The 17,718-nt window shown below is 34.7% G+C and overlaps 1 protein-coding gene across 3 annotated transcripts in view; it reads left to right on the forward strand.

Annotated features, from left to right (window-relative positions):
* Positions 1–17,718, forward strand: part of Zfyve9 (zinc finger FYVE-type containing 9) — a 217,031-nt gene that overhangs the window by 80,829 nt on the left and 118,484 nt on the right. For all 3 annotated transcript variants that reach the window (XR_011708836.1, XM_027945059.2, XM_071617821.1), the window contains exons 3-4: positions 6,176–6,280; positions 11,369–13,476. Coding sequence is in view for 2 of the 3 variants with exons in the window: in XM_027945059.2 (XP_027800860.1) it covers positions 6,211–6,280; positions 11,369–13,476 (2,178 nt within the window). In the remaining variant the exon portion in view is untranslated. The remainder of the gene's footprint in view (positions 1–6,175; positions 6,281–11,368; positions 13,477–17,718) is intronic.

Here is a 17,718-nt window from a genome sequence, read left to right on the forward strand (position 1 = left end):
GCAGCAGCACCACCACCACCACCACCACCACCACAGGTTGGCATTTGGGGAAAGCCTCCAATGGGATAGACAGAGACCAAAACACATAAGTACAAAAGAGAATCTTGAAGGAAATAAGTAATAGGAAAATAGGAAATGTTAAAACAAAGCGCTGTAGGTAATTGCATCCGAGAGGTAAGAGAAGATGTCATAAAAGGATCAGAAAAAGAAAGTGCTCTACAAATTAAAAATATTACAGACATTTTTAGTGTAATTTAAGAAATACCATTAGTCTCAAGCTTATAGAAAAGTTGCAAATTTAGTACAGAGAACATTTTTTTCTTTGACCCATTTGAGAGTAAGTTATTAGCTGTAAGCTTCATGAGTTTTGAATGTTTTACTGTGAGTTTCCTGCAAACGGACATTTGCTACATAAATATAAAGTAGCCATTAAAAGGAATTAGCATTGATGCATTACCACCATCTAATCTTTGGTCTTCATTCTTTGTTACTTGTCCAAATAATGTTTTTTATATCAAGAGGATCTAGTTTAGAATCACATGTTGTATGTAATTGTCATGCCCCTTTAGTCTTCAGTATAAAAAAGTTCTATGGACTTTGACTCTCTTTCTCTTGACTTTGACATTTTCAAAGATTATAGACCACTTATTTTTTAGAATGTTTCTTAATTTGGGTTTGTTTAATATTTCCTCATGTATGGATTTAGGTTATGCATTTTCTCCTCCCCACCTCCTTTTTTTTTTTTTTTAAAGACAGGTTTTGCTATAGTGCCCAGGCTGGCCTCAAATTCACAATTCTATTGTCTCAGTTTTCCAAATATCTGGGATTATAGGCATGCATCACCCCACACCCAATTTGACATTACTCTTTTTTATTTTTGGCAATGAATAAAATTTGTTTTGATGGGAAGTGCCTTGAAACTATGTATTCTCTTTCAACACACTTGTGATTCATTTATTCATATTATAAAGACTCATAGTTTTTCTTTTATTCAGTGGATTATAGTTCTTTGCTATTGTTATTTATTTTGATGCTTATATTTTCTATTGATTTGGCCTGTGGGAGCCCTTTCAAATTGGCATCTATGTTCTTTTGCCATGTCCCCATCATTTTTAGAGTACTTCCTTGCTTTTTAGTATACAAGATATTCAAGGCTGGTTGTCACTTTATTAAAACTTGAAATATAATTTACATACAATAAAATTCACATTTTAAAGTCTAAATTTAATGGTTTTTATATGTTTAAAAAGTTATACAACCATCACCACTATCTAATTCCAGAACATTTTCATTACTCCAAAAAGAAAGTTTTAAGTTTGATTGTTAATCCCTCTTTACCTCTAATATCTCCAGATATTTTTAATTTATTTTCTGATTCTATGGAGGTACCTATTTAGATATTTCATATCAATGGAATCAAATACTATTTAGCTTTCAGTACTTTTTTTTCATACTAGGTATTGAACCCAGGGGTGCTTGACCACTGAGCATACCCCAGCCCTTTTGTAAAATTTTTTATTATGAGACAGGGTCTCACTAGCCTTGAACTTGTGATCCTCCTGCTGTAGTCTCCCGAGCTGCGCGGGGATTATAGGCATGTGCCACCGTGCTTGGTAACCACATTTTTAAAAAATAATTAATTAATTAATTATTTTAGTTGTAGTTGGACACAATATCTTTATTTATTTTTATGTGGTGCTGAGGATCGAACCCAGGGCCTTGCACATGCTAGGCGAGTGCTCTACCGCTGAGCCACAACCCCAACCCAACCACATTGTTTTTTAAATTTATCCATGTCATAGCCTATATAAGCACCTCATCCTTTTTTTATTGTCTCATATATATTTAACCACATTTTATTTATTGAATCATAAGTTAGACATTCGGATTTTTTCTCACTTTTTGTCCATTATTAATAATACTGCTGTGAGTATTTATGTACAAATTTTTTGTGGAACTGTTTTCCCTTGGCATACAGAGACACGGAATTGCCAGGTCATATGTCAGCTATGTTTAACTTTTTATATGTGTGTGGTATTGGGGATTTGGCCCAGGGCCACTTTACAACTGAGCCACATCCTAGCCCTTTATTGTTTTTATTTTGAGATAGGGTCTCTGTAAATTGCTGAGGCTGGGCTTGAACTTGCACTCCCCCTGCCTCAGCCTCCTGAGTCACTAGGATTATAGGTGTATGCCATCATACCCAGCTTATGTTTAACTTTTTAAAATTTTTTTTTTATTTTTAGTTGTAGATGGACACAATATCTTTATTTACTTATTTTTTTTGTGGTGCTGAGGATTGAACCCAGGGCCTCACCCGTGCGATGCAAGTGCTCTACCACTGAGCTACAACCCCAGCCCCAATGTTTAACTCTTCTTAGGAACTTTTTTGAGGTTTTCCAAAAGACCCACAATACTTTATATTTCCTCCACCACACTGTGTATGGGAGTTTACATTTCTCTATTTTCATCACGGCTCTTGTACTTTTTTTGCTCCAGCCCTGAAATCAGTCATTTCTTCATTGAGTCCTGTTCCATTTAGGGGAAAATAATATTTAGAAACCAAGTCTGCTGCTAGGTGTGCTCATTACTACATGGGGTCCAGGTAGGGATCCAAGGCCGTAACTGAATAAAGCTAGAAAATGTATGTATATGCACACATTTACATACACATACATATTTGCACCTTTATTTTATGTCTCAAAAGAATCTTTATTTGATTTCATTTGTTCACAATGATACCTAAAATTCTAAACCAACACTGTAGAGTTCTTTCAGGTTTTCCTTTTTCACATTGTAACTCCCTTCTCCAACAGTCAGAAACCCTGCTCCTATTGCCCTTCACATAATTACTTATTTGATCCATTTTTCCATATAGCTAATGTCCTATCAGTGCCATATTTTCTTTTTCCTGTGTCTTATTATGCATAGGCTCTGATTTGGCATACTGAACTGCCTTGTCACTGCCTCCTTCTCACCTCTCCACATTTGAATGCCCATTTTATTCACTGGAGCTCTCTGACTTCCGGTTTTAGACCATCCCATTCACATGAATGCCCTCCTTACTTTCTTGGACTCTGGTATATAGCACAATGGGTTGTCCTTCTGTGACATTGTTACTCTGCTAGGTCTTTAACATTCTAGGCCACTTCTACAAAAGGGTATCTGCCTTATGTTAGACTTTGACTCTCCCATCCACAGATGTCCTTCCCTCATCCTACTCCCATTTGTTTATTTTAGTATTAGGTGCCAGGGATTGAACCCAGGGCCTCACACATGCTAGCCAAGTACTTCACCACTGGGGTACATCCCAGCCCTATTTATTCAATTTTTAACAACCTGTTTCTTTTTTGTTTTTAAAAACTTTTGATTTTATAGTAATAATTAATTCATAGGAATTTGCAAAATAGTTTAAAGGGTTCCTGTGAATTCGTCATTCACCCAATATTTTTGGATTACATCTTACATAAATATAGACAATGTCAAAAACAAGAGGGTGACGTTAATTCGTTGTAGTTCACTGCCATTTATCATGTGTGTAGATTCATGTAACTATCATCAAAATTAAGATGCAGCACAATTCTTTCACCACAGAGATCTCCTTTGTGTTACTTCTTTGTAGTCACATTTACGCTTCTCTCCTGACTATTCATTATTTAATGACTTTTTAAAATTAAAATCTTTATTAAAAGTCATAGGAAGAGTTGAGTAAGCATCGAGATAAACTGTGTTGTATTTCTGAATGGGAGGACTTAATATCATTCTTACTTCTGAGTGAGGACCAAGTTTGGAATTCTAATTTCTCAAGGTTGAATTTATTGGTATTCTGTTCCATTCTGCTCTAAGTCTTGGGCTTTTAAGAAGAGTTTCCCCCTAGTTCTTGGCTTCATGTAGAAAGGCCAGCTTGGGCCCCTCTTCTATAAATTATAACTTCTATAAATTTGCAGCCAATAATTCTCACCTTTCCTTCAAGCTTTCAGACAGTAGGCCTACCCTTCAGTTTATCTTTGCTAGCTTCATTGTTTTTTCTATGTTTATGACATCTGTATATTTCCCTCATTTGCTTTTAAATTTTTCTGTTTCAACCCTTTAACATGATCAGTTTTATCTAGAATTTCTCTATTCAGTGTAGGAAGGAATGCTTACTGCCTGTCAGCTCAGAATGGCTTTAATAATTTTCTTTTAAGAAATGTCAAGTCTATAGAAAAGTTAAAAAAAAATAGACCTTTTAGATACATATATCTTTTATATAGATTTACCATTTTTTTTTATCATTTTACCCCTTACTTACACTTCTTTCTCCTTTTTTCCCTGGTATACTATCACAACCATCCATTCCTTTCTCCTTTTCCCCCCTTCTCCCTCCCTCTCCCTCCCTCTCCCTCTTTTTTCCTTCTTTTTTCCCAGTGCTGGAGATCAAATCCTTGTGCATGCTAGGCTAATGCTGTACCACTGAGCTATATCCCCAGCCCCTGGGTGTTTTATATTTTTTAAATGAGTTAAGATCATTTATCTTATAGAATCTTCACATTCTAGATGTGCCTAATAGTTTCTTCATGATTAAATTCAGGCTAAGTATTTTTAGCAAGAATACTGTATAGCTGGACACAGTGGTATAAGTCTATAATCCCAGCTACTTGAGAGGCTGAGTCAAGAGGATCACAAGTTTGAGGCCAGGCTAAGCAACTAGTGAAACCCTGTTTCAAAAAAAAAAAAAAAAAAAGGCTGGGAATGTAGTTCAGTGGTAGAGCACCCTGGGCTCTAATCCCCAGTACTAAAAAATCCAAACCAAAACAAAACAAAACAAAAAACTATATAGGTGATGCTTTGTACTTGTCATTGTATCACATTAGAAAATGCACATGCTGGCATGTTGAACTATTGGTTATTTTGTGAGAACATTTCATTAGGGTGGTGTTTGTCATATCTCTTCATTATAAATATATATTTTCTCCTTGGAAATTAATAATTCAACTTTGGAATGGTACATTGAGGCACTGTGAGCATTCTCTTCTTAATGACCATTAACCTGTTCAGAATATTTTTGGTGCTTGCCTTTTTTAGTAATTGTAATTCAGTAGAACTTATTGACCAACTACTTATGCATTGTTCATGTATTCATTCCATAAGTATCATTGAGTGGATACCACATCATGTTCTATCTAATCTTTGGGGGTACATGGTGAACACAGTCTGGAGAGTGCCTTTGTGGTGCCTACAGTCAGGTAGGAGAGCTTGATATAAATAATCACACTGGCATATATTTATAGATGGTGATAAATTTTATAAAGGAAAAGAATGTGGTGCTGACAGATTATAAGGTGAGCCATTATCTTTCTTGGAGGTTCAGAGAATACTTCTTGTGAAAGTGATATTTGAGCTAAGATCTCAAATAAGAATTATGAACTTCTTGAATTTCTAGAGTATTTAATCTGTAGAGCTTTTCTATTAATTTTATCTGACAATTAAATCATAGTGTCTCATACTGAATTGATATTAAAGTAATTTATTATTTAAATTTTCTTACTTAATATTGTTTACTATTAACTAAATTATAAACTGCTGTGGCTGGCTTTGAACTTGCGATCCTCTTGCCTCAGCCTTGAAACAAGTTTGTGAACCATTAAGTATATCTTCTATGTTTGTTTTATAGTTGCCTCTTAGAATGCATGGTGAATTGGTTCCAGGACCCCTAAGGAAACCAAAGTCCATAGATGCCCGAATATCATATATAAAGTGGCATAGTATTTGCATGTAACCTATGAATATCCTCCAGTATACTTTAAATCATCTCTAGCTTACTTATAAAACCAAATACAATGTAAATGCTAGGTAAATAGTAATTATACTGTATTTTTTAGGGAATAATGTCAAAAAATATTTGTATTCAGTACAGATGTGAGTTTTTTCCTGAATATTTTCCATCTGTGGTAGATCTAATTTAGAGTTGTAGAACCCACAGATATGGAGGGCTGTTTGTATTTTGGTGATTGTAAAGTTACAGGCTTCTAGAATTTATTAACTTAAAGATTTTAAAATATATCAGATGGCATGAGGTTTTATTGTTTACCATTGTCTGCATAGATTTAGAAGAGATTTTATCCTTGTATATTTAAGATTTATAAGCTATAGTTTAATAATTAAAAGTGTAAAACAAATTTGATGTGCTTTTTAGGTTAAACAAGGCTCTTGAGTGGAGTTTCCTCACTGATGGAGAATTACTTCCAAGCAGAAGCTTACAACCTGGACAAGGTGTTAGATGAATTTGAACAAAATGAAGGTAAAAATTTACATTGGTGACTCTATTTGGGTTTATGATATGGAGAAAGAGACTGTGAGGATCTAAAAGGAAGTAAACTTTTTTTTTTTTTTTTTATGGTACTAGAGATTGAACCCAGGGCCTTGTGCATGATAAGCAAGCACTCTACCATGAGCTACATCTCCATCCCTTTTTAAAACTTTTTATTGTGAGACTTGGTGCTGCTAAATTAACCTGATTGGTTTTAAACTTGCAATCCTTCTATCTCAGGCTCCCAAGTATCTGGGATTATATGTGTGCACCACTACTCAGCAAAGATGTGGTACTTTAAAAAAAGAGTCAAGACAATAATGATATATATCCAGAGGAAGAAATAACATTTCTTAATATTATGTGCCAGATACTTACATGGATTATATCATTTAATGTTTAAAACAATCCAATAAAAGTCGATCTTCTAATTTCCATTTTATGGATGAGAATAGAGGCATAGAGAGGTCAAGCAATTTCCTCAAAGTTACCTTGCTAACAAGTGAAGTGGCAAGAGTAGGATCCAGGAAGCCTAAGCTCTACCTACTTTAAACTATCAGTTTATGTCTAAGACGAGCTCAAGAGGCAGAGTCAGGAGGATCCAGAGTTCAAAGCCAGCCTCAGCAAAAATGAGGAGGCATGGGGCTCTCAATGATACAGCACGTGCCTAGCATGTGTGAGGCACTGGGTTTGATTCTCAGCACTGCATATAAATAAATAAAATAAAGATCCATTGACAACTAAAAAATAATTAAAGAAAAGTGAGGCACTAAGCAACTTGATGAGACCTTGTCTAAATAAAATACAAAATAGGGATGGGGATGTGGCTCAGTGATCAGTGCTCCTGAGTTCAATCCCTGATTACCCCCCCACCAAAAAAAAAGAAAAAATAACTCTTCCATATTGTTTCTGTTTTAGTCAGTTTTTTCGCTGCTGCAACTAAAAGATTTGACTAGAACAATTTTAGGGGAGGAAAAGTTTATTTGAGGGCTCATGGTTTCAGAGGTCTTAGTCCATAGAATGCTGGCTCTATTCCTCAGGGTTGGAGGTGAGGCAGAACATCATGGAGAAAGAGTGTGGCAGAGGGAAGCAATTCACATGGAGAGCAGGAAATAGAGAGACTTCACTCTCCAGATACAAAATACATACCCCATAGCCATGCCCTCAATGAACCACTTCTTCCAGCTATACCCTACCCGCCTCCAGTTAATCCCATCAGGAATTGGCTTACTGATTAGGTCAAGGCTATAATCCAATCATTTCTCCTCCAAACCTTGCATTGTCTTACACATGAGAATTTGGGAGACATCTCATATCCAAACCATAACAATTGCCCAGTATATTAAAGTAAAGATATATTTTAAAACTAACTTTAAAAGATTTACATTTTTTAGTAACTGCCAATATGGTTAATTAAATTATACGTTCTCAAATCTCAGTCTAGAAATGTCTGCCTAAGATTGGCTTCATTTAGAGAAGCCTTTTCCCTAAATTGTCCTCTCAAGTTGACTTAAAGGAATAAGCCATAATTAAATCTCTTTTACCTCTCCCACTTCCCCCCTCTTTTTTTCTATTTCTAACAGAAATAGTATATAACAAATTTATGAAGTAATATTTTTCCATCTAAAGACTTGATTTTAGTAATGGTCTACAAACCTTCAAGATAGCCAGTGATTCAAGTTACTCTTTGATAGCTGTTGGGATGAGATTTAGTTTTGATTTCATTATTTTTTGTCTGTGATGGAATAAGCCCTCAATAGAATATGAGATCATAGAGATGAGAAGGGAAAAGGAAGGAAAAGTTTATCTGTAATGGCTATCTTTCTCATATTTTCTCATTGATGACCCAACATAACCTGTATCTTTAGGCTCTTTCTAATTCATGTAAATGTGAAATCTGATGATTTGGGATTTTATTGGATCTAGGTAGGTTTTGTAACTTATCAAGTCAGAAAATATATTTTCCTCTGAGTTTCAACCATTTATATAAATATTTTCTTAATACTTTCTTCAGTTTAACTCTCGGTATATTACAGTTACTTAAGTCACTAGATATCTAGGTATTTTACCTAATCCTACGAATACTATACTTCCAGAATATCATTGACTCTAAACCATTAGTTTATTACATTAATCTCTTTGTGACTTTTGTAGACTAGTAGGGTATTTTGTGTATAGTTGTTTTACAGTATATATTGTTTGAATCTGTAAAAATGTCTTATAAAATATAGCACTTACTTGCAAAAATAAATAAATAAACAAACAAATAAATAAATAAAACCACAACAACTCCTTCAGTTAAGAAGGATTTCCAACACCTGCTTTTTGGTTGTAACTGTGTTACTTTTGTTTGAACTTAGTTTTTTGAATCTTAGTACCAGTTGCATTAAAAACTAACATCTCTAACCTGGTACCTTAGAGAGTATGCTTTAAATGAAATGATTTCTCATTTTGTATTACTTTATTTCCTTCTATAAATGCAAAATATCCCACACATGGCCTGTTGGTTATACTCAGTACTTAACTTTATGCCTGGTAGTGGTGATTGAATGATTAAAATTGAAAATTTTAATACCTCATCATTCCTGTTTGAATATTATTAGATATTCTTGTAGAAGAGTATCTCTTTTTTATTTCCAGGAACCAGCTTATTTAAAAAAGAAAACACAAATTACTAAATCTCAAATATTTGCCAGCCTAAATTTGGATTTAAATTTTAGACTTAGTAATTCAGAGGATACTAAGGCTGTTCTTTACACAGTTGGATGTTTTATGATTTATTTGTAGCTTCATTTCACTGTTTTCTTATGCTAGTTTTTTTTTTATCCCAAACTGATTTACTAATTATTCTTTTAAATTCTGAAGTTTGAGACTATGCTTTTTTCTTATTCCCTACTTATAAATGCCTCCATTTTCAATCTTAAAACTTTCTGAAGCTTATCCAGTTCCTTCTGTCTCTGTAAGCTCACTTACTTTATCCTGGAAAAAATGCCTTTCTAGCCTGGTGCAGTTGTGCACGCCTGTAATTCCAGCTGCTCAGGAGGCTGAGGCAGGGAGATTGTGAGTTCAAAGCCAGCCTTGGCAAAATCGAGGCACTAAGCAACTCGGTGAGACCCTGTCTCTAAATAAAATATAAAATATGCTGGGGATGTGGCTCAGTGGCCAAGTGCCCCTGAGTTCAATCCCAGGTATCCTACCTGCATGCCTTTCTTCTCCAAATTTATTTTCTGTTCCCACATAATAATTTGCAAATATGTAGGCCACTCTATACTGCCAATTAGATATTCATGTATATTGCATGTATTTTGATTTTCCTAACTAGATTGTATACTTTGTAGAGAAATGAGCTATCATTTAAATCTTCTATTTACCCAGTCCAGTCCTTTTGCTGTGGTATATACTCGCCATGTATTTATTGTATACCTACTATATACTATGCATTGTGCAAAGTGAGGGTTTACACAAATGGAATGAAATGATTTCTGCCTTCAGAAATTATTCAGTGGATAAAAGGAGGTAAATAAGCCATTGCATTACAATGTAGTAAATGCCTTAATAAAGATATGAATAAGGTGCTAAGGGTGCACTGAAAATTGCAGTTATATCTGCATAATTTCAGCACCATGATTATAAATTATTGGCAGAAGAAAGTAGGAAAGGCTAAGTGCATTATTTCTTATTTTTCTAACTTAGACATACACAATAGCACTACAACTTGATTTATTAAAAGTCAACAGAAATGTTATATGAAATCATTCTAATTTATAAACTGTAAGTAAATTGATTTAATTAGATAAGCACTTTTGCCAAATGTCCTCAGATAATATAAATACGAACCTAAGTAATAATGTACTATGACATGGTTTCAAGCTGAATTTCACATACTGTAGCAAACTTTAAAAAAAAAAAAAAAAAACATAGCCGGGTGCACTGGCACACACCTATAATCCCAGTGACTTGGGAGATTGAGGCGGGAGGATCATGGGTTCAAAGTCAGCCTCAGCAAGAGTGAGGCGCTAAGCAACTCAGTGAAATGCTATCTCTAAATAAAATACAAAATAGAGCTGGAGATGTGGCACAGTGGTTGAGTGCCCAAGTTTAATCCCCAATACTGAAAAAAAACCCAAACCACAAAACCATAATAGGTACAACCTCAGCACATCCATCATCCACCTTCAATATAGTTAGTGACCTGCTGCTAGTTTTAATTTATAACTTTGTTTCTCGTTTTTTTCTACAGTTTTTTCTTTTCTATTTTCCTTCCTTCCTTCTTTCCTTCCTTCCTTCCTTCCTTCCTTCCTTCCTTCCTTCCTTCCTTCTTTCTTTCCTTCCTTCCTTCCTTCCCTGAGGATTGAGCCCAGAGCCAGTCTTTTATTACAGTTTTTATAAAGGCAAACTTTTTATTCCCAAAGTGCATAGATCTTAACTCCACAGGTACCCCCCGCACCCTGTTTGAGACAGTGTCTTGCTAAATTGTTCAGTCTGGTTTTGAACTTGTGGGCTTTGGAGAGCCTCCCATCTCAGCATCCCCAGTAGTTAGGAGTAGAGGCATGCACTCCCACTTCTGGCTAACTATACAGTTTTGACAAATGGAAATAACCATGTAACCTACAATCCCAATCATGATGTACTTTATATGAGCATTCAGCCTCCATAGAAAAATTTATTCATTTTCTTTGCCACTCAATTACTCTATCCTCACTACTTTTCTGTTTTTCCCCTGATCTTAGATTATTAGTCTGTGCCCAGCCTTGTATACACAAACAATCCAAAGGTGCTTTCCCCTTTCTTGGGTATGAGGGTCAGTTTAATTTTATTAGATTAACATAGAATTCTTTTGTTCTTTGAAAGTTCTCAAATATTACAATCTGATGACATGATTATAGGAATTGTCTTAAATATATTTTTTATTCCTAGCAAAAAATTATATACCTTTATATTCTAGGAATATTTTATTTTCAAATATCCTAGGTATGTTTTATTTTCAGAGTATAGTTGGAAATGTTGATTAACTTAGCCCTAGTAGCATTTCAATGTTATCAGCAAACTTACTGCAACTACTTTTTTTTTTGTTTCCAGATGAAACAATTTCTCCTACTTTATTGGACACAAAGTGGAATAAGATTCTAGATCCCTCTTCTCACCAACTGTCATTTAACTCTGCATTGGCCAGTGTGAATGAACCTGCAATTTCTAGTGAATCACAACCACAGTTAAAAATCTTCTCTCTGGCTCATTCATCTCCCCTGACCAGGGAAGGAGAAGATCATTGTGCTAATGGACAGGACTGTAGTATAAATCCAGAGATTGCCACAATGTGGATTGATGAAAATGCCATTGCAGAGGATCAGTTAATTAAGAGAAACTATAACCAGAATGATCAACGCATTGCTGTTGAAGTGGGAGATAAGAAATGTGGAAACCTAACTTGTCTGCCAGATGAGAAGAATGTTCTTGTGGTAGCTGTCATGCATAATTGTGATAAAAGAACATTACAAAGTGATTTGCAGGATTGTAATGATTATAATAGTCAATCTCTCATGGATTCTTTTAGCTGTTCACTAGATAATGAAAATAGACAATCTGATCAATTTAGTATTAGTATGAATGGGTCCACTGAAAAAGATATAAACTCTGAAAAGCAAATGGATCTATTGGATAGACCAAAAGCAGAGGAGGACTCTGTTAACCATCTATGTACTGCTTCATCTGATAATCTAGCCAATATCTGTTCCCCTTTACAATTAAAGGATGATGAAAATATAAATAGAGATCCCTACATGCCTGTTATTACAAGTTTAACAGCTGAGTCAGAAATCTCATCCCAGGGAATAGATGGAGGTCCTGATGTTAAAAAGCAAGAGAACTATATACCATGCGAAGGTCTCACAGACAAAAACAGCTCTCCTAAGACAGATTTAGGGAGTCCAAACTCCTTTTCCCACTTGAGTGAGGAGATTTTGACAAAAAAAGAGCCAACATGTGAGAGATCAACTGAAGAATCCCTGAGGTCTGGTTTAGCTTTGTGTCTCAAACCAGACATGCCTAATGGGTCTGGAAGGGACAATAACTGTGAACAGTTTTCAGATTGCCTTGTGCCTACTAATGTTAGGGCTGATGAAGATGAAGGTTATGAACATGAAGAAATTCTTGGCACTACAGCATTTCTTAATATAACAGAGCATTTCTCTGACTCTCAGGAGATGACAAATTGGAAATTGACTAAACCACATGAGATGAATGATACCCAAGTAAATGAAGAAAATGAAAAGTTTTTACAGGTTAGTCAGCCTGAGGCCACTAATGGTGATGGTGCAGTAGAGTGTGTTGGAACAGTAGATGCAGGTATAGATTTACAAGGAACTTGCATGAATGAAGGTGAAGGATGTGATTTCTCCACTGTTATAGATACACCAGCAGCAAATTCTCTCTCTAATGGTTGTGATTCCTATGGAATGCAGAGCCCAGTTGTTTCTTTTGTTCCAAAGACATTACCTTCCAAAGAAGATTCAGTAACAGAAGAAAAAGAAATAGAAGAGAGCAAGTCAGAATGCTACTCAAATATTTACGAACAAAGAGGAAATGAGGCTACAGAAGCGAGTGGACTGCTTTTAAACAGCACTGGTGACCTCATGAAGAAAAATTATTTACAAAACTTCTGTAGTCAAGTTCCATCATTGCTTGGACAGTCTTCCCCCAAGATAGTAGCAAACTTGCAGTCTATCAGTGTTCCTTTTGGTGGTGCAAGACCCAAGCAACCTTCTAATCTTAAACTTCAAATTCCAAAGCCATTATCAGATCATTTACAAAATGACCTTCCTGCAAACAGTGGAAATAATATTAAAAACAAAAATGATATTCTTGGAAAAGCAAAAGTGGGAGAAAACTCAGCAACCAATGTATGCAATGCATCTTTGGGAAACATCTCTATTACTGATACAAATGGAGAACATTTAGAAAGTTATGAGGCTGAGATCTCCAGTAGACCGTGCCTTGCAATAGCTCCAGATAGCCCAGATAATGATCTCAGAGCTGGTCAGTTTGGAATTCCTGCCAGAAAGCCATTTACCACTCTGGGGGAGGTGGCTCCAGTATGGGTACCAGATTCCCAGGCTCCAAATTGCATGAAATGTGAAGCCCGGTTTACATTCACTAAAAGGAGGCATCATTGCAGAGCATGTGGGAAGGTAAGATGCATGTATCAGCTCAGAAACCTGGCATGTTCATTTTGTAATGCTCAGTTAGAAATTAATAAAGCAGTATTCTGTATATAAATTTGTGTTTGAGAAAACATAATAAATAGCTTTTAAAAATCCAGTTCTAATAAGTTCCTATGTAAAAAATGACCTTGCTTATTGCCAAGATTTATACTGAATCAGTTTCTATGAAGAGATGAGAAATGAGGAAGTGTTAACTTTGTGGTTTCTATATTGACACATACTTGGTTAATGGGATCATTTGAAATAAGGAAGTTTGTTCTTTCAGCTTAGAACATATTTGTGGTTCATATTTTTTTTTTTACTTTTTAAAAAATTGACTATTAGACTTAAGACTCCATCTCATTTTTTTTTAAAAACTTTTTTTTAGTTGTAAGTGGACATAATACCTTTATTTTATTTATATGTGGTGCTGAGGATCAAATCCAGTGCCTCACAAATGCTAGGCAAGCACTGTACCACTGAGCTGCAACCCCAGCCCTCCATCTTACTTTTTAAAAAATTTTTTTTGTAGTTGTAGATGGACAGCATCCCTTTATTTTGTTTGTTTATTTTTATGTGGTACTAGGGATCAAACCTAGTGCCTCACATATGCTAGGCAAGTATTCTGCCACTGAGCTACAGCCCAGCCCTCCTTCTCACTTTTTTAAGTGGGATTTTTTTTTGCCATTATAGTAGATAATCTGGGACTTAATATATTGACATATGTATTCTTGTCTTTTTCCCCATATAAATTAAATACAAAATAGAGTTGCAGACTTTAGATCCTTATGGCAAGATTATAAGAATAATTGATATTCTTTAGCTCTCCTCACATTCTGATAGCTAATAACACAACTTACTAGTTTGTTTTTTTTTTTTTAAACACAAGTTGTAATTAAGGAAGAAAGGGAATCGTGTAATTTTTTTTTTTTTAGTTGTAGATGGACCCAATACCTTTATTTTGTTTATTTATATTATGTGGTGCTGAGGATTGAACTTAGTGCCTCATGTGCAAGGCAAGTGCTCTACCGCTGAGCCACAACCCCAGCCCCGGAATTTTGTATTTTTAAAAAGAATGTGAGGAGCCAGGTGCATTGGTGCATGCCTGCTATCTCAGCTATTCAGGAGGCTGAAGCAGGATTGCAAGTTCAAGTTCAGCCTGAACAATTTAGCAAGACTCTCTCAAAATAAAAAGAACTGGGAATATAGCTCAGTAGTAGAATGTCCCTGTGTTCAATCCCCAGTATCATAAAAGAAAAATAAAATGCAAAGTTCAATGTTAGATCTAGATTCAAATTTCAACTTTGTTATTATTAACTATGTAACTTTACTAATCCTTAGTTTTCTAATCCATAAAAATAGACAAAACCCCCCAAAGTGAGTAATTTTCATTGGGCTCTTGTGAAGACTGCATGGTAGTACAGAAGTAACAAGTGGATTAATTAGGATACTTTCAATTTGAAGGGACAGAGTATTTGACCCTCAGTGACTTAGACAATCATAACATTTATTTTAGATATAAAGAAGCTCTTAGACGCAGTTGTATCTGGGTACAGTGTCAGGATCATGGAAATTCTCTTGGTCTTCCCCTCATGGTCTCAAAATAGTAGTTCAGCTCTTAATTATCAGATTGATCCTGACAGCTTTCTAATTGCAAAGAAATTGACTGGGGTTCGGGCAAAAGAGCCTGTTTCTCTAGCTATGCTCTAAGAATCCCTAGCATCTTCCTTCAACTAACTAGACAGTTCTAGGAAGCAGGTCTTAGACCAATCACTGGAAAAGGGGATCAGGACTGCCAAGATAAGTTAATTGATCATAATTTATTTCCTGGGTATTGCCTGAACAAAAGAAGGATTCTGTTGACAGATGAAAAGGCAAGGATGGTTTCTGGCTGATTAGTCAGCAAAGTTTATTAGAAAGTCCTAGCACAAAAGAACCAATATGGGTAGTAGAAGGAAGCTGAAGCTGAGACTGTGTCTAATTCCTAAATATTTTAGTTTGTATTTGTTAGCTGAAGTAGAACTATGGTCAGTAGACTGAACAGGGTAGTTTAGGAGATTAAATTGATCATTTTTATGTTATTCTGTTTCACTTACTATATATAACACTTTATAAAATTTTTGTTTTCTTAAATGACAAAAATATTTTTGGTACAGACCAGAATATTCTAATATAATAAGAAAATTTGGTACCTTAAGTGAATTCAGAAAGAGAGTTGTGATAAAGTACATATAAATTGAAAACTTAGATGGAAATTTTGCTGTGGAATTTATGAACTCTTATGGATTATGAATTCATAATTCTATTTGCCCCATCTCCATTTATCTCAGAGATGATTATAAGGATTGATGAGAAAATCTTTGAGCTTTTCAGAAGGAAAGGACTTGTAAACATAAGTATCCTTTTTCTATTAATCAAATTATCCTGGGAAGTTAGCTGGAAAAATACCGTAGGCAATGTAATTTTTAAAATTATTTTTAACTATTGAAAAAGGAAACTTTGGGCTGGGGATGTGGCTTAAGCGGTAGCGTGCTCGCCTGGCATGCATGGGGCTCTGGGTTTGATCCTCAGCACTACATAAAAAAAAATAAAATAAAGATGTTTTGTCCACTGAAAACTAAAAAAAATTTAAAATAAAAATAAATTAAAAAAAAAGAAAAAGGAAACTTAATTTGTTCAATCCTAGTAGAAATTAAAAATATACAGTAATTTCTCTACTAAATTATCTTTACTCCACACAAACCTCTAACATATACAAGTTTCTGAGCTATTATTGGGAATAAAATGGAATTTAGATCTCATGAAATTTATAGACAAGGATATGGATTTCAGTGAGTAGGAAAAGGAATATTTGGATTTCCTAGAGTTTTGAAAAAATAAAAAAACATTGTGAACCACTGATCTGAGTAGACAAAGCCTATTGAGAATGCAAATTATATGTTCTTCATATTCATTATTATTCAGCCCTCATCAGTATGTGTTAATTTTTCCTGTTTGAAAGATTAAGCATTTTAGATTCAGAGAGGCCAAGGAATAGGTCCAAGTTTACACAGCTTATAAATGCCCTGACTTTAAAGCTAGGTACTCTTTCCCTCAGTCATTCTGCTTTCTCTAGCATACATCCTCATTGATACCAGCAGTTTGAAGAGTTTTGTTTTTCCAGGAGTTTTTTTTTTTTTTTTAAAGAAGATTACATTTTTAACACATTTATTTTAGATGTTCATGGACTTTTACTTTATTCATTTATGTATATGACATGCTGAAAATCGAACCCAGTGCCCCACATGCTAGGCAAGTGCTCTACCACTGAGCTTCAACTCTAGATCCTCCAGGAGTTTTTTCAGGTTAAGTTTTTCAAGAATTGAGGAGTGAGTCAGGAAAGCTACAAAGTGACACCACACACACACACACACACACACATACACACACATTCATATATATATATATATATATATATATATATATATATACACACACACACACACACACACACACAGAACAAAGTTCTAAAGTATGTAAGAAAAGTGGGATCATGCAAAGCATAGGTGGATGATTAGCAGTAGGAAAAGGGAAATAAATTAATCATACAGAAGTATGGGTCAATATTAAAAATATGCTTGAGTATAGAAGGGGTTAAAGTTTTGAGAAGTTACTTAGCATGATATTCAGCTATTATTATAGAGTGGGTATATTTTAATTGTTATTCATGTTTTTATAATATTAGTGGAATACAAAATAATTATGCACATTAAAATGTTTGCAGTAATTGTAAAAAAACAAAATAATTATGCTAGAATATAGAAAAATAATAAAATGTAGCAATTTGTTCCTATATTGTTGTAATGGGGGGGAATCAAGACACATGGGTTGTATTCTTTTATTGTTAATTTGAAAAGCATGTCACACATTCTAAAATAATTACAATAGTTTTATTTTTATGACTTCACGCATTTTAAATTTAGATAATTGCTCATTAGAGCAACATAATCCCCACTTTCCCTGTTTGATAAGCAATAAATTACAGACTAGAAAGAGCACTCTGTACTTTCCCCCCAATATTGCCCTGTAAGTTCAAATTATCCCCATTATTATATATCCATATTAATTTCCTGTGGAAACTGCTGATTCCAGCATATCATGGTTATTCATCCTCTATCAAGCTCCATTTGCCTTCAATATTGTGGCCCCTTTGTATTTGATGATTTGACTTAAAATGCCTAAGAGAGCCAC

This window comes from Marmota flaviventris, chromosome 10 (assembly GCF_047511675.1).
Source record: "Marmota flaviventris isolate mMarFla1 chromosome 10, mMarFla1.hap1, whole genome shotgun sequence".
NCBI classification, from domain to species: Eukaryota; Metazoa; Chordata; class Mammalia; order Rodentia; family Sciuridae; genus Marmota; species Marmota flaviventris.